The 20,270-nt window shown below is 36.5% G+C and overlaps 1 protein-coding gene across 1 annotated transcript in view; it reads right to left on the reverse strand.

Annotated features, from left to right (window-relative positions):
* The window catches only part of sls (sallimus), a 107,494-nt gene that overhangs the window by 75,207 nt on the left and 12,017 nt on the right, over positions 1 to 20,270 (reverse strand). Inside the window, exons 2-9 of the mRNA XM_077446056.1 lie at positions 6,310 to 8,044; positions 5,209 to 5,438; positions 3,770 to 5,134; positions 1,795 to 3,651; positions 1,537 to 1,680; positions 1,057 to 1,458; positions 580 to 978; positions 112 to 507 (exon numbers count right to left, since the gene is read on the reverse strand). Coding sequence (XP_077302182.1) covers positions 112 to 507; positions 580 to 978; positions 1,057 to 1,458; positions 1,537 to 1,680; positions 1,795 to 3,651; positions 3,770 to 5,134; positions 5,209 to 5,438; positions 6,310 to 8,044 — 6,528 coding nt within the window. The remainder of the gene's footprint in view (positions 1 to 111; positions 508 to 579; positions 979 to 1,056; positions 1,459 to 1,536; positions 1,681 to 1,794; positions 3,652 to 3,769; positions 5,135 to 5,208; positions 5,439 to 6,309; positions 8,045 to 20,270) is intronic.

Genomic DNA, 20,270 nt, shown 5'->3' on the forward strand with positions numbered 1-20,270 from the left:
AAAAATCATAAAAAATGTCTCAATATTAAGATATTTTAAATATGTATTGATTACGACGAAATATATACTATATCTGAAATAAGAACTAGTTTTTATATAGTATTAAATTACCTGCAACTTTGAGATTGCAGGTGTTGACAGCTTCACCGAGTTTATTGATGGCTTTGCACATGTAAATTCCAGAATCTTCGGAATAGGCATACAGAATGTCCAAAGCAACGTATCCAAAGTCGTGTGTGGTTCTGAACCTGTGACCAGTACGGATCACGGATCCATTATGGTACCATTCGATCCTCAAGTCAGGATCGTTAATTGGCTCGACTCTGCATTCGAAGTGAGCTCTGTCGCTTTCTTTCAAACTTTCAAGACTTGTCAATGCCGTCAAGAACACTGGTCGCTGTCCTGGTTTCTCTTCTTCAGTTCTGACTGGTTTTTCGTAATTTTCAAGCTCTCGGATTTTCTTCAAACGTTGCGCATCTAATGTATCCAGATATAATCCGGCCTTGGCTATAAGTAAATACAAAAATTAATAACATTTTATTTTTATTCATTCACAATTTCGACCCAGTCAATACTTACCATCTACTTTAACTGAGCTGGTAGTTACAGCTTCTCCAACTGCATTGATAGCTTTGCACATGTAAGTACCAGTATCTTCACCGTAAGCGTAAAGGATATCTAAGGCAACGAAGCCAAAGTCGTAAGTAGTTTTGAATCTGTGTCCTTGCTGGATGGGTCTACCATTGCAGTACCATTCGATGCGCATTGTTGGGTCGTTGACAGGAGTTAAAGTGGCTTCCAAGTGCACTGGTAAGCCTTCGTTTACTTGTGCATTCTTCAATGGTCTTCCGAATTGCGGCTTTTCAGCCACGAAGGCATCTTCTTCAACGGTGCGCTTGTAGCGACTGTCGTCTTCCAAATAATTGATCTTCTCAAGAGCACTCTCGTGTTGCGTGTCCCTGATGATGGATGCTTTCGCTGTTGATAATAATAAAAACAAATTATGTACAAATTTATTTGATCCGCATGCAACCAGGCTCATGAAATTTTACTTACAGGTGACATTCAACTTGATGGAAGATTGGGCTTGTCCCAGTTTATTGGTCGCTCTGCAGGTGTATTCTCCTGAGTCTTCCGCGTACACGGTCAATACGTCAAGGGCTGCAAATCCAAAGTCGTAAGTGTTCCTGTATCTGTGGCCGCTTTGCAAGGGTTTGCCATTTAGCAACCATTCAACTTTGATGTCTGGGTCGGGGTAAGGTTCAATGCGACATTCGTAATGGGCGCTCTGTCCTTCAACCAACTTAGTAGGACCATTCAGATTTGTGGTGAAACGAGGTGCTTGTTTGACGACGATATCTTCTTCTTGACGTCTCTGGTATCTAGAGCTATCTTCCAACTGATGGATCTTTTCTAGAGCGTTCTCGTGTTGGCTTTCGAGTTGCAAAGATGCTTTAGCTGTAAAAAAAATATTATTCCATTATATAATATAATATTACAAATATTAAATATATTTGTATTGAGTCTTAAGCTTACATTGTACGAATAGGGTAGACGAGGTTACAGCTTCGCCCAAATCGTTGACAGCACGGCATGTGTAAGTTCCAGAATCTTCTGGGTTCACGTACTTCATATTCAAAGCCACGTATCCGAAATCGTGCATTGTTGTCAAACGATTAGCTGAAAAAAATGAAAATAATGCTATATTTCTCGAGATCTTTTTACATTGATGATTCGATAAAGTTATTTAATAATACATTCAAGTGAATTTCTTATTAAATTAAAAGAACTTACAGGCTTGTATGGGAACTCCATTCCTGAGCCACTCGACGCGAAGCTTAGGATCTCCTACTGGAATCAGACGAGCTTCGAAGTGGGCTGCTTGGTTTTCAGCCACGCGTAGATCTTTCATCGGCAAGGTGAAAACAGGAGCTTGAGTTACTGAATCTTCTGGAAGTGCTTGGCGTTGATGACGAGACGTGTCCTCGAGCTGATGGAGCCTCTGGAGTGTGCCTTCATGCTGAGAATCCAAATAGATTGATTTCCTCGAGTGAACGTTGGCAACTCCTGAAGTTACGGCTTCGCCAAGAGCATTCAAAGCACGACATGTGTAAGTGCCCGAATCTTCAGGAAGACAAGACATGATGTCTAAAGCTACAAATCCAAAGTTGTTAGTTTCAGTGAAACGAGATCCACTCTTGAGTGGCCTGTTGTTGTGGTACCATTCGACCCTCATGGTTGGGTCTGATACTGGAATCAAGCGGCATTCGAAGTGAGCTCTTTGACCTTCTTTGATTTCGACGTTCTTGAGAGATGTGGTGAAGATTGGAGCTTGGGTCGTCATCTCATCAGTGACTTCTGTGCGCTGATATCTGGACCTATCTTCCAATGTTCTAATTTGCTCCAACCCAGATTCGTTTTGTGTCTTTCTGGAAATATCGGTAGTACTGCGGCATCCCAACATGCACGTGACCTCATCCATTCCAACCATGTTGACAGCTCGGCAAGTGTAAACACCTGAATCTTCGGCAATCAAATCTACAATGTCCAAAGCGACGTATCCGAAATCGTGGATGGGTCTGAAACGATGTCCCACAGTTACAGGACGACCATTCTTGAACCACTCGACTTTCAAATTTGAATCTGTGACAGGTTCAAGTTTGCACTCAAAGTGAGCGTGTTGTCCTTCGACCATTTGTTCTAGAGACTTAGGCTTGGTGACGAATTGCGGCCTTTCGGTCGTAATTTCGTCAATGTGTTCGCTTTTCTTGTACCTAGATGCATCTTCTAAATATTGGATCTTTTCGAGGCCAGACGGATGTTGGGATTCCATCATAAGATCCTTCTTGGCTATGACCCTCAAAGCGCAAGATGTAACAGCCTCACCCAATTGGTTTCTGGCTTGGCATGTGTAAACTCCCGAGTCTTCAGGATAGCAGCTCAACAAGTCAAGAGCTACATAATCGAAGTCATAAGCTGGTCTGAATCTGTGTCCAGTTCTGATCGGACGACCGTTGCAGAACCACTCAACTCTCATGGTCGGATCTCCAATCGGTTGCAATCTGCACTCCATATGAACGTTGGTTCCTTCAATTATTTCCAGATTATGCAAAGGCCGCGAGAATTGTGGGGCTTGCATGATAGTGATATCGTCGGTAACTTGACGAGTTTTGCGAGAGCTATCTTCCAACATTTGAATTTGTTCAATAGCTTGTTCGTTTTGGGTATCTGTAAGGATATCAGATCGTTCAATCACGCGGACAATGGCCGATGTATGAGCTGATCCCAAATGGTTCGTAGCTCTCGCGGTGAATTCGCCTGAATCCATGGATGTAGCATGGATGATATCGAGTGCTACAAATCCAAAGTCATAGTAGGTTCTGAATCTGGATCCTACGGTGATGGCGCGTCCGTTTTGGAACCATTCGACTCTCATTGTAGGATCACCCATGGGTTCCAACCGGCATTCCAAGTGGATGTTCTTGCCTTCGCTCACTGGATTTGGATCGGAGAGTGGTTGGACGAAAATGGGCTTAGATTTAGAAATCTCTTCAATGTGATATTGGGGTTCGACGAACTTGGAACCTTCCAATATTTTGGTTTTTTCGTATAATCCCTTGTGGATACTAGAGGTGTCAATGCTGGATCGAGCTAAAAAGTAAACCAAAGTTTATTTTATCAATATATTATAGAAGGTTACTAATTTATTAATAGTTTTTTTTTTCAAATAATAATCAATTTCATTAAGTTTGATGTTTTTATCACTGACCTTGAACTATCATCGAAGCGCTTAGTTGAGCCTCTCCCAAAGCGTTTCTGGCAACAACGGTGTAGGTGCCAGCATCTTCTTCACGAACGCTGGCGATGTCCAAAGCGACATAGCCAAAGTCATGATAGGTCTGAATCCTATTAGCCGATTTGATCAGCTTTCCGTTGCAGTACCATTCGATGGTCATGGTCAGATCACTTTGAGGCTCTACACGAGCTTCGAAATGCGCTCGCTGGCCCTCAACAATCTTATTGGTTCCCTTGAGAATTCCCAAGAATCTAGGTTTCTGGGTTACTTTCACCTCTTCCTGCACAGTCTTGGACATACGGCTTGAATCCTCCAAGTACTGTATCTTCTCCAAACCACTGGGATGTTGGGAATCGACAATGATGTCCTTCTTAGTAACTACGCTTAGATTGGCTTCGGTGACAGCACTTCCAATCTTATTGTAAGCGCGGCATGTGTAATGGCCAATATCGTGAATTGTCACGTATTTGATTGTAAGTGCGACGTAGCCAAAGTTGAAGAAGGTCGTGATGCGAGAGCTTGCTTCTACAGGGCGGCCATCTTTAAGCCATTCAACCTTCAGAGTAGAATCTCCAATAGGTTCTAAGCGAGCTTCGAAGTGAGCGAATCCACCCTCCCTAATGTTGAGTTGATCTTTAATTGGAGTTTTGAACTCGGGGTGGGCGACGCTCTCGGGTACTTCTTGAATATACTTTTGGTGTTGTTGGTGCTGGTACGCTTCCAATTGTTCCATTTTTTCGATGTAACGTTGTTGCTCTGGAATGCCCAAATCTCCTGTGACGGTACTCCTCGAGATGACTTTGACGGATGCGGTACTGATGGCTTCGCCGAGCCTATTCACAGCCCTGCATGTGTACGAACCAGTGTCTTCAGCCCGTAGGTGCATGATGTTCAGGGAGACATAACCGAAGTTGAAGATTGACGTGATTCGCGAGCTGGCTGTGATAGGTCGTCCATCCTTGTACCATTCCACCCTCATGGTCGGATCACTGACAGGAGTCAGCTGAGCCTCGAAGTGTATGTTGCGTCCTTCTTGCATTTCGCCCATTTCCTGCAAGAGCCTGATGAATTGAGGCCGTTGAGACGTTTGTTCCTCTACAGTTTCGACTGATTGGTACTTGGAGTAGTCCTCAAGCTGTTGGATGTACTGGAGACTATCCGGGTGTTGGCTAGTCTTCTCAATAGAGGTCCTAGGTGTAACTTGTAGGTAGGCTTTGGTTTCCGTAACGCCCGTTGCGCTTACGACTCTACAAAGGTACTCTCCAGTGTCGTTCAATATTAAGCTGATGAGATCCAAAGCAATGTAACCAAATTTGAAGGTCGAAGTTGTACGGGAACCTAAAATGCATTGATAATATGAATGAAACTCAATGAAGTCATTATATTTGTCACCATTTGAATCGTATACTCACTTGCTTCCAGAGACTGTCCATTTCGATACCATTGGACCTGCATGGTGGGATCACCAACAGGTTCGATTCTAGTTTCAAAGTGAATCTTTCCACCTTCCATTTGCGTGGCGTTCTGCAGTGGGATAATGAATTGCGGTGGTGGATACACTCTGTCTTCATCACCGGGCGGAGCGTGAGGCTTTGCCCTCTCTACGTGGCGCAAGTAAATAATCTCCGGACCTGGGGCGGGTCTAAAATCAACCAAAGTCAGTAAATTTCATCGCATCTACTGCCAAAATATATAAATTATTGTTTATCTAGGTATGGAGAAATGGGTCCTTGATGAACAATTCAAACAAAAAGAATTCAAAATCTAATATCAATTATTCTATGAGAATGATTTGTGGGGGTTCAACTGGATGGCTAAATTGACGTTATAGTTGGTCCACTGTAGGAATACACTTGGTAAAAACGTACAGACAATAGAACATTATACGTGCGATATGCTATTGGTCGAGATGGGGTGTAAGGGACAGCATGTGGGTTTTACCAGTATCTTCCTATAGGGGATGGACTATAGGAATGATTTCATCAACAGCCAAATAACTTTTGGTCCACCAACGAAATTTTTCAGAACTCGTTTGCCCAACTTTTTCGATGTGTTTCGTCGTCAAATTTGTATATATACAATACGAAAACGTTTTACATAGTGACATACTTATTTTAAGAGATAAACATTAGCTATTAAAATATAGTAAGAGTTGATTTTTAAATGTTTTTAAGGTGTGTTACACATATGAATACAAAAAACATGATTGTATATAATATACAAACTCCTGTTGAAGCAGACGAAAAGTTGAGAAAGCGAGTGTCGTAATTGCAAGTCGGTAAAACGGAGCGCACCGAATAATTTTATGTATACACGGTGCAACGTGTATGAGGCTTATATGCACTATGCATCTCAGGTATCTTTGTGATCACTAGAAATTATGGATTTGTCTATATGAACACTGCCTAACTATAATAATGTATAATATTCAGCTTTCTGTCAAAACTTTTCTAGAATTGCCATCAACTGAAGAGTACAAGAGTTCGTTGGTGGAGAATGAAGGGGTGACTCACTCAGGTTCGATGATTTTGCTCGGCCTGGGCAAATGCAACCGCTTCTGCTCTTGCACCGGCCCTTTCGGTGTTTCGACAAAGAGCCGGGCCCTGGTGGCTGTGGAGCCTGCGACGTTCTGAGCTGTGCACTGGTACCACGCTGCGTCCGACGCCTTGGCCTGCTGTATGTCAAGCGTCGAGGCTCCACTCTCGGTGGAAATTCGTAATTCGGGATTCGGAGTTATTGGTACACCGTCCTTCTGCCAAGTGATTCGTGGTGTGGGTGTGCCTACCGCTCGGGCACTTAAAACTACGGGCTCTCCTTCCTTCACGTTCAATGTCGTGAACCTCTCGACAAACTTTGGCGCTACCACTTGTTCCTTCTCTATCACGTTCAGGTTGCACTGGAACGACGTCTCGCCGGATTTGTTGCGGGCAACGCATGCCACCACGCCGCAATCCTGCCTCTCGACGTTCGTGATCATGAGGGCGTGGTTTCCAGACTCGTTCACCAGAATCTTGTGATTGTAGTCGTCTTGGATCTGGCGACCGTTGACGAACCACGTCACTTCTGGGTAGGGCCTTCCTGTAACGCGACAGTCGAACCTTGTCAACTTTCCTTCAGTCACATCCCTGTCCTGGCATATCCTGACAAAGTGTGGCGCCAAAGATTTCTCAGTGGTCTCGGTGCGTTCTTCAACCTCGACCTGAGTCTCTGTTGCTCTCTGATCTTGCACGTAAGCCTCCTGTGGACTTTCGATAGCTAAATAAGCCGAGGTCACTACGCACCCGTTAGGATTTTCGGCTAACAGCGTATAGTGACCGGAATCGGTATGGCTAGTTTTGTTTATCTTAAGTATTGACTGGTTATTGGTGGTAACTACTTGATACTTATTATTACTCGTTATTCTTTGGCCGTTCTTGAACCAAGTCACGCGCGATCTCGGATTTGCCGAAATTTGTACTTGGAATTGAGCGTCAGTTCCCTCCTGCAATTTGGAATTCCTAGGCTTTTGGAAGATCTTCGGAGGCGAAGGTGGACCTAAAGATCTGTCCACCTCACTGTACAGTTGATAGTCAGATTCGCCTACGTTGCGACGGGTGAGAGACTCCCTGAACGACACCTCCCTGAGTAGTCTATACTCGAAGGTGTCGACTTTGAAGTCTTCTATGCTCGTATAGGAATTTCCGTTGGAGTACGCTACCTTTTCGCTCTTTTGGAAGCTGGAACGCATTTGGGAACCGACCGTCTTTTGTTCCGAAGTTTCGACGACCTCCTGGTGGAAGTCTCTTTGGAGGGGTCCTGAGCCAATTGGCATGACCATGCCTTCCGGTTGGATGTAGACGGAACATATTGCCTCGCCATACCGATTTCTAGCCGTGCAAGTGTATTCACCCTCGTCACCGGGTCCTATCTGTTTGATCAGCAAGGATACGTTTCCCGTTTGTTCGTTGTAGCTCATGCTGTACTTGTTCGATTCGACGAGGGGGGCCTTCTTGCGGGTCCATGATACGATGGGTTTTGGGTTTCCGCGAAGTTTGCCCTCAAATTTGGCGTTGCCTCCTTGCGCAAATCTGGCATTTTTGAATATCTGCTCGAATATCGGAGGTGACGGATCGCCAGGCTTCACATTCATCGGCTGTCGTTCGACGGCTGTTGTTGAACCGACGGCTGTTGTTGACCCAACGGCTGTTGTTGAGCCTACGGCTGTCGTGGAACCGCCTTCGAGTGCGAAAACAGTAGTGCCACCTTCAACTGTAAAAAAAATATTAAACGTTTAAATTTGCCGTCAAATATCGAAAAAAAGTATCAGCGGTGGCAAATATACATAGGTTGCAATCAAAACAACCATCGAGAGGTTTTCAGGTTCGATTCCGTGGGTTGACATCGATTGAAAAGAATTTATTCCGAGTATTATCTGTAGTACTGCTGGTCAGACTTAGATATTTGTGACTCTAAGTCGATTATTTCTTATCAGAGTATGCCAATCTATCTGATTTCATTATTGAAACGGTTCATCGTCAAATTGAAAAAAACCATCCTACCCACAATATCACCACTATTTGAATATGGTTTATCAATAAATACATTATGGTATCAATAAATTCATATACATAATATGTAAAAGTTTAATACCACAGATGTCGCTCAAAGGCAACCCGATAACGGCATCTTGGGAAAATATAAATTCGGTATAAATTAATAAAATACCCCAAGTATAAATATCAACTATCAAAAAAGTATTACTCTGAAAATAATTCGAATAAAAAAATCATGAAAAAAATCTTTGGTTCATGGTTTTAATTAATTACCTAGATCATTTTACAATCGTACATATATTTGCCACCTATCAATATTTACAGATTTTTTCTCGATTGTATACATATTTATCATTCAATGAGAATAAAGTTGTGTATAAGATTTATATATCATATGAAATAAGAAATATGAATGATTATACCTGGAATGAAAATCGATCAATCTCTTCTATCGGTGTCATCGTAAGCATTTTAAAAACCAACAAAGAATATTTTTAATAAGCGAATGAAGTTATATTAAATTACATACAAACATTTGATAATATCTGAAAAATTATGCTATGAAAATTATTCACTCGGTACAACTGCACATAATCTAAATTACATTACATGAATCATTCGCTCAATATATGTATATAAATTTTCTTCGAATATATTAGGATCTTTTAGCTAACATACATTTTTAATAAATGTCGAAGAATAAGCTGTACAAAATGAAATAAAAATGTCAAAATCGCATAGCAGCTTCAACTTCATTCAAATCGCACGCATTTGTTGTATGTTATTAAATTTAACGAACTTAAAGTATATATCTCTCTTTGCCTAGGCACCAGTTTTTAAAATTCAATTTTTTTATAAAATATGGCAAATTCACTAAACATATAAATAAACAAGGTAAATTTACTAACAAATTGCAATATCGCAAAAATACAAAAACGACGCACAAACATACATACATACATCTGTATGTATGTACCTACGTAAATAAGAAATGGCCCGCAAAGCATACCGATTAGTCGCAATCAAAAAATACAGTGAATAAATAGGAAAGATTCAGAAATAGCGCAAGATTTAATGCTAATTTAAATAAATCATCTTCAAAGTATACGTTTGGCTATTCACCATCAACGTATGTGTAAATAATATCATAAATTTTCAACTGAAAGATTCAAATAAGCGATTCGTTGTTTTATTTTATTTTTATTTTATTTTATTTTATTTTATTAATTGAAAAATCAACAGACAGGATGTACATAGATATGTATAAAAAAACAAATAGTAAATAAATAATATATGTAACATCCGAGTCCAATAATAGATTTTTACAAAAATGAAAAAGATAAATATAAGGAAAACAATTTAAAAAGTAAAGAATAAAGGCATGACAAAAAATGTAGAACATTGCATAATTAAACTATAGTATTAAAATATTTATGGCGGCTGTTACTGGGATGGATTGGTATTGAAAAATATATGTAAATATAAAGAAGTATGCGAATTCAATTTGCGGCTTGTCGTGTGTATAATGTAAATGTGGCGGGTTTTCTGGCACAAACTTTCTTGAATTTTATTTATTTTTAATTCAATTCTTGGAAAATTCAACAAATTTTCGACTACAAATTTTACTCTAATGCAACATTTTTTAGCTGCGGGTCAAAATCAACCAATAAGTGATTATTAAGAAGATGTTCGGGTCAGTGGATATTTTAATTTTAAGACAGTCTTTTAGGGAATAATAATGTAGCGTAGATATTAGGTGATTGGTGCTTGTCGACCACTGGTTTAGTAGCGATGATAAAAAGGCCTCATCGTATAAATGAGCCGTATACAACAACCAATAAGGTTTCGCGACCCATCGATCAATGATCTGCGGAGAGTATCCGATGGGTATATACATTGTATGTATAATAGGCGGTTTTGGTCCGTGCTTCATTCGGATCTAGCAGGCCGACGGATCAATAACAATAAACTACATACCTCTTTCACCACTGCTTTCTGACTTACTCTCTTTCATTCCGATCTTGGAAACTCCTCTCTAAACGTCCACGCTAAATTGGTGTCAGACAAGTGAAGTCTTAACCTGTTAACTCAAGTGGGTCACTTAAAATTGTCAAATGAGTCATTTGGTGACCCGCGGATCATAGGTTGCAAATGCCTGCTCTAATGCATTATAATGTAACGTGGAATAGTGTGTGAGAGAGAGAGAGAGTATCCACTGTCTAAGTGCATTCGTGGGTGAACAATAGAGACCCCAGATTAGTTCAACGGGACTCAGTAAGTGCCCGAACAAAGGATACGCTGGAGTTCTCATAAGCCCGGGCGAGTGCGTGTGACTCGCCAGGGTAAACTGGGTGCCTAGAAAATAGAGATATTAATGGATCGAGCAAACTATGCTGTCCAAATTATATTTTAATACATGGTAGGTCAGATTATTCTAGAGTGAGCGGTAGATTGGTGTGGACTTCTTAAATCGTTGAATAAATGCTGTGAAGCGACTTTGGCCTTTCATTTGGATCCTGAGCCCACCCCTAAGCAACAATAATAAAAGGAAATCGACAAAAAATGTCATCACTTTCATGCTAGTTTGCACCGATGACATATATGTACCATGACTAGTAGGAAAGACTAGTGGTTAGCATATAATGCTTTGAACAGAGTGGTCATGGGTTCAAATCCCACTGGTTTCTAATGGCCAGACCTTGGATTTGTGACTCCAGGTCAATCGTTTCCTATCAGAATTTTCCAATTTATCTGATTTTCATTGAAACTGTTCCAAAAAATAGGCAACCTTACCCATTTTCTCGCAAAATCTCGAGTTTTCATCAATCTTTAATTTCACCAAATTGTATAAAATCCTACAAATTTACAAATTTGACCATAAATGTCTCTGTGGATATTAATTGATATGTCTTTATGTACTTTGTATAATACTAATAATAGTTGTATCAAATGTACAATGTTTCTGGCCAGGAAGGCGCATTGGGGTTACCTGTAAGGCCTTCCTGGATTAAATTAAAAAGATAAATTGAAAATAGCAGTTTTTCGTGAATGTACATTTTTTATTTATTTTTTTTATTACGTTTTATACCAGGAAGGCCTTACAGGTAAACCCTAATACGCCATCCTAACCAATAACAAACAATGCAGCATTTTTATTACACAAGTCGCTGAATTACGAGACACTGAAAACTCGCAAATTAACGAGACATCTATGAATTGTATATAAATTTTATTGTACATTAATCATACTCAAATAGTGGTGACATAGTAGGCAGGAAGGTTTTTAGCCAATTTAATCAGGAACCGTTTCAACACTGAAATCAGAAAAATTGGCAAACTCTGTTAGTCATCGACGATCGACCTGGAGTCACAAATAACCAAGTCTGACCAGCAGCACTACAGATATACCCAGAAAAATTATTTTTCGAATCCGGCACCTCTCGGTGCTAGTCAAAAGCCCAACCCCGAGACATGCTGCTGGCTTGTTAGTTTTGAGTTCGCGTTTCGTGCGACCTTGACCATACACCATGGCACAAAAGTCGTGCATTTTCCAAACTGTAAATTATCCACAGCGAAAATCGAATAGACGTATGTATATTCGAATACACAAATACTCAAGTCTGACCAGCAGCACTACAGATATACTCAGAAAAATTCTTTTCAATCGAGGTCAGATCATGGGATCGAACCCGGCGCCTCTCGTCGTTGGGCAGAATGTATTATATTATAATGAATTTCATATAAATAAGAGTGTGTCGTCTCTTTATTCCAAAATTTTACAATTCTAAAAATTGTCTAACATCGGAACGCTCGATACTTATCGTTCGTTCTGCCCAATATCAGTTTATGAACAAATTTTCGTTTTTTTTTTAGTGTGTTTTCGATCAATTTAAATCAAATCATCACGCCAAATTTCCGTTTACAAATCGTAGGTATTATTGATTCGATGCCAAGATCGAGTCGAAATGTCGCTAGTGGAGATTCGAACGTCGCGTCCACGTCTAGGAAGTGTCCTGGCCGATGCGTCCGCCTCCTTTGACGCTCGCTTTTCCCAATTTTCTATTTATTTTCTTTCGATCGCGCTTAGTGGAAATTATTTTTGAAAATCCATTCATCGGGCAATGTAGGAAGACGACGACGAAGAAGAAGCACAGAGCGGTGCGGGCCGCGGGCCGCCAGGCTATTTCAGTAGCACTCTGATCGCATTACTCGGCCCCTTTTTAGGAGGAGAGAACTGGCACTCACATTCCTACACTGTGTATGTGTATGCGTGTATGCACACACATACGTGTGTGTATATATTCCTGCATAACATTTTTTTTATTCCATTATGCATGTATTTATTTGCTATGAACTGTTTCTCTTTTTTCGTGGGCGGCTGAACGAGTTCCGAATGCATCGAGGTCGTTTCAGACCCTAAACATTGTTGAAAACATCACCGAGATGTCAAAAAGTGTGTCAGTAAACCTCACCGCTGAAATTCGTAATGAGACATCCAAATTTTAAATATGTATATATTCCAGTAAGAACAAAATTATAAAAAAAAATCAACGAATTTGCATTTGTAGTATGAAGAAAATGTTATCAATGATATTATAAACAATGTACATATGCTTTTAAAAACCTTAACCGTATTATGTAGTATTCAAAAGCATTTTATTCCGTAAGTTTTATACACATATTCAATGATTTTATTATTTATTTGAATGCTTCGGATTAAAAGTTATTACTATTTTTCTACGAGTCGTAATTTTATATTTAAATTATTGTAGAATTTTTTGCTATTTTGAAATTATAATAAGGTTTCGTGAAATGTTTGAGAAAAGAATAACTATCTTTTTGACCATATGTACACATGTCCATATATAAAAGTAATCAAACAATTATAAACAAAATAATGAATTCATAAAAAAAAATTTATAAATTGGCATAAAATAAAATGAAGTTGGCTGTTTGGAAATGCTACATATAGATACATCAATTGTTTAACTAAACTATGTATATGTATGTAAATTCATTGTTCATACGTATAATCTTAAATACATATTTTATTTTATTTTATTTTATTGTTACAAATCAATACACACTCGCCATTACAGATTTGCTCCAATGCGACGGGTGTACGTTAATGAAATACATAAACAATCAGAAATCAGAAATACAGTAATACATACATATACAATCAGAATATATAGAATATAACAATTAATCAGAAATAATAATCATAGTGACATCTATGGATTTCAGATTACTGTGTATAATCAATACAAATTATACACAGGCAGATTTTTGTGACAACAGGATTAGATTTTTTAATACCAATTTTCAGGAACCGTTTCAGCAATGATCAGATAAAATTGGCAAACTCTGATAGAGAAACGATCGATTTGGAGTCACAAAACCCCCAAATCTAACCAGCAGTGGCGAGGACACGAACCTATGACCTCAGTGATGCTAAATATATACGCTATCACTAAGCCAAACTGCTGGCTATGACATATATACTTATCTCAAGTCTTTGTTACAAAATCTTTATTTCGGATTTATTTTACGTCAAATCATATTGAAAATGTGATACGCATAAGCTTTGAACAATGTTTAAATCTATCATACAATACGTATATGTATACTAATTTAATGTAAAGATGAATTAAAACTTTTATATACATACATATGTAGATAATAATCAAATTTAAATATATCAATTTAATTCCTCTCCCACCGTAATGAAATTAATTCAGCATTTTAATTGTAGAGAACAAAACGCTAGATAGTCATATTTACTAATCAAATTGAACGGAAACTCAAAGACTTACATATATGCATAAGTATAATGACGCAAAAAATTCACACACATAAATATGTTTGTGTCTTGACCTGTTTTTATCAATCGATTTCGATTGAATAATCCTTTCGTATAAATTTCAATCCATATATAGCCCAAGATTTTATTTTTTGTAATTTTTCCTTATACGCAATCTTAATGTTTCGCCTCACCTATACAAATGTACGTATACACACAGGTGTGATCATTTCACCACAGTTACCACTCTTCGTACATTATTTTATCATTACTATGTTTACATCAGCATTGATCTACTATATATGGGAATAATTGATATAGATATATGTTTATATATACATACATACATATATATATATATTATACGTATTTCCGAGAGTGTCGTTTGTAAAACTGGAACGAGTGGATTTGTCCGACTGAAGACACGTTTTATTCAGCGCACGTACTAAATGCCGCAAGTAAGAGAGATATCTATGCAACTTAACGGCCGTGCTAAAATTATGCACTTCTATGAAACTACTGTTTAAACGTATATTTTATAGGACGTATTGTATTATATTAAAGAATGGCGATTAGAGCCACCGAGATGAACGAAATCGTTAACCGTTTAAGTCGTTATGGCAGTCGTCGTTCCGCTGAAACTGTTACGTTTCTACAAATTGGTACGCCCAAATTGTAAATTAGTATAAATTAAATAGTTTTATGGTGGAAAAGTGTGCCGTTTTAAAATTTAATTGTACTTCTGGGGTAATGGCGCATTTATGTACAACGCACTCGCCGGTTGAAGTTTTCCGATCAAAAAATACACTGTACGGAATATCTACCTTCTATATATGTACATACATTCTACCTTATTAATTTCTATACTTGAGGTAATATTTAGGTGTTTGTTTGCAATAGCAATCAGACTTGTTCTACATAACTGTTATAAAATATTGCGAATGAAGATTTCAAAAATAGCAAGGATTTCATCGCGAGATCAGCCTCTGATATAGATTTCGCACAACTATTTTGTAATTATATTATACGGCATTAAAAAAATTCGAACAAAATATATAATTTATTGTTTTGTTGATAAAATAAAGCTAGAAAGTTTTCAATTAATTTTATTAAAAAAGATGGTCATGCGATGAAATGTCCGTACACAGGATTTCAAAATGATAAAATTTGAGTTTGAATGCTATTTTTGAGTCTTTGGTTGCATATGATTAGCAATTAAATATTAAATTGATTGAATGTACATATGATTGAGATAAACAACTAGTCTTGTTTGAGCTAATATTTCAAATATAGTCACGAGTGGTTTAAATTCGTCCAAGATGATTATTCGTATTATTTTAATGTCTTTTATGGAATTTGACGTGCCGGGAAGGTTGTCAATTCAACTATTGGAATGAATAATCAATGAAATTGTTGTTTTAAATTTCTCCCAGAGGCCTCAAAGTGTGGGAATTACAATTGCATCTTAGAAATGCATTCTGCGAGCATTGTGCCAATTTGGATGTAAAAAGGCGATGAATGAATTTTCCCTACACGCGAAGAAAACCGTTCCCGTATGCAAATTTTCCACATTTTTCGTATTCAACTTACATATGCACAAGTGTGAAATGTGCAAGGTTAAAAAAGCGTGAAGACTTTTACTTTCCTTTTGCGATTTTTTTTAAATGAAGACGTACATACATATTTGTTAAATTATTTTAAGCGGCGCTTCAGGTACGTAATTATTATTACAAAACAAAATATGCATGTGAAAACTTTAATGTACTATTATAATATACATATATACATATGAAATAATTCATATGTACGACGTGCGCTCTCACCTTTTAAAACCACTTGAGTGTAACTAATATCGATTGTTCACTATTTACTTGGACATTAAAAAATCGCTTTGTTTACATGTCATTGCTTACAAACCTTCCAGTCTAAAAGCGGACTAAGTCAAATAACAAACGATACTTTATTGTCTCCCTCATAGAATAAAACATCTATAGATTTCGTATCTGAATCACTAAATGCGAATGCAGTTCGATTTTTTCATTTTAAAACAATTTTTAAGGGCTCCGGCCAATTTCAAAAACAATCTACTGTCTACATAAGAGGTATTTTAAGAGTATATCGGAATTGCATAGAGGTCAAACCACAAACATATAAACGTATTTATGTACAGTAGATATATAATGTATAGTATAATATATGATGAAAATCTATTGAGGTAAGAGGAATCCAATCTCAAAGATAATATTATATGTACTGAATCACCAGAAGAAAGTTAAGTGTTCACGTTGGTTTTTTTGCAATTAATAAATAGTAAAAACCAACTAAGCAATGAAAATTTTAATGTTCATACGATGTACAAGTACAGTCGCATCGTACCCGAGGCGAAACGTGAAAGATGCTCTCAAACCGTGGGACTTCGTATGTGATTTCTAAATACATACGCAATTTACTAAAAATAAGACGTTGAAATTTCACGACTCTAATAAGTTGTCGGATAAGTGCACGGTCGTGACATAAAATTGCAAATTCTATAAAAAGTATGCAGAGTTTTCCGATGTAAAAATTTATATTATATCATTATACATATATGCATCTGCATCTAAAATATAATTTCGAAAGAGACTTTGTATGTATGTATGTAAGTATGTAAATTTAAACAAAATAAAACTATTCAAATACATTTGATAAAATGTTCACTATGTATAACATTTTGCTATATATAACCATGTATAACATTTTGATATATTTTTAATATATGTATATTTGATATATTTATAACATTTTGATATATTTGTATAGATGGTATAACATTTCGAGTGCTGACGTATTATATTTTCTGTTGAAAATTTCGCCAATATTTCCAAATAGAATTATTTAGAAATCCAATAGAAAGCAGCTATAAAATTGTAGCTAATCCAAACAAACCCTAGATAACTACCACCGAGGATTTCAAGTTTTGTAAAGGTGTGTTTAACCTCTAATATATATCTTGCAACAATATAAAATAAACAAAAGAAGTCTTTTTATTAATGTATTTTTCCAAAACTAGTTCCATCTTCTTCATTGTTGTTGAAATGTAATGCTCACAATCTAAATGCCAAGCCACAATCTAAAATACTCAGCAGTTAGAGATTTCCATCGGGAAATTCTGCTATGTAAACCAGTCTTTATAAACAGATTACACGACCCATTTTCAATGCATTTTTTTCCAATGCTACCTGAAAAGGCTTAGCGGGTAGTATTCTTGTTTATTTTTACATACTCAAAATACAACGCCCATCGGCGTATTTCGGGCTGTTGGACTTGTTGGCAAAACACCAACCGGCGTTGGTCAGCATTAAAAGGGTTAAGAAGTTTATATTATAAACACTGAGCGAAGCCGGGTAAAACAACTAGTAGTATATAAAGTACATCTGTACTGAAAGTTGAGTGAGGTAAGCGACCAAAACACTGAAACGCAGTTCACTTCAATCGCGCAATCAGCTGTTTGTTCGAGTCCTATTTGCCATCTTAGATCAGGTCCAGCATTTGATTTGAACGATTACAATATACTTATCGGCAATCGTATTGTATTGTATTTAACATCTAAAGGATGTTGATTTTAAGTCGACTAAGCAAAGGATGCAATTCTCTCAAAAGACAGATACAGAGAGATGCAGATCATTTACGATATTTATCTGCGTTTGCTTGAATGGTTTCCGCGACTGCAGGATAAAAACCGGATCTGCACATCCGTCAATTGCACGCAATCTGAACGAGACAACAATACATATGTATATATGTATGTAGAATGCTGCAAATATCAAATAGCTCAAAATATCAAAATAAAAACCATGTAATACCACGCATTTGTACAATCTACTGACAATTAGCTATTTTAGAACCGAAGTGAATGCGCAAATATTTGTCGCAATTTGGTCAACTTGGGCTTTCAGTTGGATATCGTGATTAAATGTCTCATACAAGATTAGCTTACTACATATGTAGATGTGTATCAGTTCTATGTATGATAAAATAAAAAAAATTTCAACAGAAAATCACACGAAAAATCCGCAGATGGAAATGTATATACCTATATAATCAAATTTTATTATTAATAGTAACAGTATGAATGTTGGTGTTTAAAACTATAACAATCCCTTAAAATAATTTATAATACACCCATATATACTAACCTGAAAAAACTGCATGCTATATATAATATTCCGTTTGTTACAGACATTACTAACAAACTAACCAGTAGATTCTATGAAAGAATCACTAATAACCATACTAACACACTTGTGAAGAGTCTCGGTGATTACAACAAAATGTCTATACCCTTCAGGTATAAACACAGATTACCTAAACACAATCTGCTTTAGATCATCGACTTTAGATAGTCTTTAATTAATATTATGTATTAGATGTATTATGAACATTTATAAGGATTGTAAATAGGTTTTTGAGCTCTTTTTCCTATTATGCTTTAGATTAACATTAGAATAATATAATACTGTGATTACTAACCAAATTAAATTAAAATTGTAAAATAGAAAATGATCAGTAGATCAGTAGCTATTAAAATAGATATAAGATGTATTGTGAACATAATTTCGTAATAATAAAAAGCATTTAAAAATCAAAATCAAAATCAAAACTATAACAAAGACTTGGATTGTTTATGCACATTCATATACATACATACTGTATACACAGAACTGTTTAGAATTGATTGTGTAAAGAAATCAAATGATATATGACTCATTTTAATGTGACATGTAAATTAATTTTGACTAATTCATTCCAAGAAATGTATATTTTATATACACAGATAATCGGAATACAATTACTAAACATTATACATATATGATACGTACATACTTTATTTATCAATGGTAGTTATGTTTTTCAATTAATCATTCTCATTATTTTTTATCTTTATTCCAAATCATAATTGATATTGATATGACTAATATAATTAACAGCATGTTAAGTTTCACTGAATAATAAATAATATGCAAAGTCCAATGAAAAAAATAATTAATTAGGTGCTGTTTAAAATTATATTATAAATATGTAGAACACTACCAATCTGATTTTAATGAAAAACTGTTCTATTTAATTATAAATATAACTCGATAATGTTGGATCAATATGAAATTTAATTAAACTATCTACATACAATTTACTTAAAAAATCACAAAAAATGAATTAGTTCGTTTTGTTCTATAGCCTCTACATGGTCACACTTCATGCCCGTTTTTGCGAGAACTGTTACTGACTTTATGGCCCTAAAAATTATGTGCGTATTAGACATCATCATTTGATGATTATAACTCCTGCCCGCACAATACTTTATGGGATGGCTTATATTCCAGGATCTATTTAACACCTCAATGAAATCACTACTGCTGTGCCTGAATTTGATATTTTCCACCTCGGTGAGCGCAGTTTATCAGAAAATATTTCAACTTATGTGTCCGGTAGCCTGCGCTCATCATTATTTTAATAATTGGTTGTGATGCATGAATGAAATTTTGCATTTGCGGCTGGTTCTTATATAATATTAGAGTATAATAATACCAGTTGGTTTATATTGGTTATTATATAGTACCCGGCGTCGCTCGGTAAATGGAAATGAAATGAAAACCATGAAAAATCTTCATTTGTTTTTTTATTAGATTTATTTGAATCGAAAAAAAAATTATTTTACGACCGATCGATCACAAACATCTTTGACCGATCCAGCCAATCAGAAACGAATTACAGACGCCATTTCGGTTGTATATATATACCTACATATATGTATGTATATAAGATATTGGTGCTGGTTTTAGATGCAAGACATTCCCTACTATGTATTTTCTTATTTGATATATTTACTTTTTCTGATATTATAATAACGCTATTGTTTTTTTTTTATGATTTTGTACAAACGTATTTTTGTCTGAATATATACCTATAATATGTATATTTTTCTCATCTCTCTATATTTTTTCGACCACTGTGGCGCATTAGGGACAAGTCTGTTATGCCAAAATGATGCAAACTTAACCTTAAATAAATTATAAAGATTCTTATTATTATTCTAAAAGCGACTTTTCATTGTTGTTTTAAAAATATCAACCGATTTGTTCAAATTTTCAACTTAAAATAA

This window comes from Arctopsyche grandis, chromosome 2 (assembly GCF_051622035.1).
Source record: "Arctopsyche grandis isolate Sample6627 chromosome 2, ASM5162203v2, whole genome shotgun sequence".
NCBI lineage: Eukaryota > Metazoa > Arthropoda > Insecta > Trichoptera > Hydropsychidae > Arctopsyche > Arctopsyche grandis.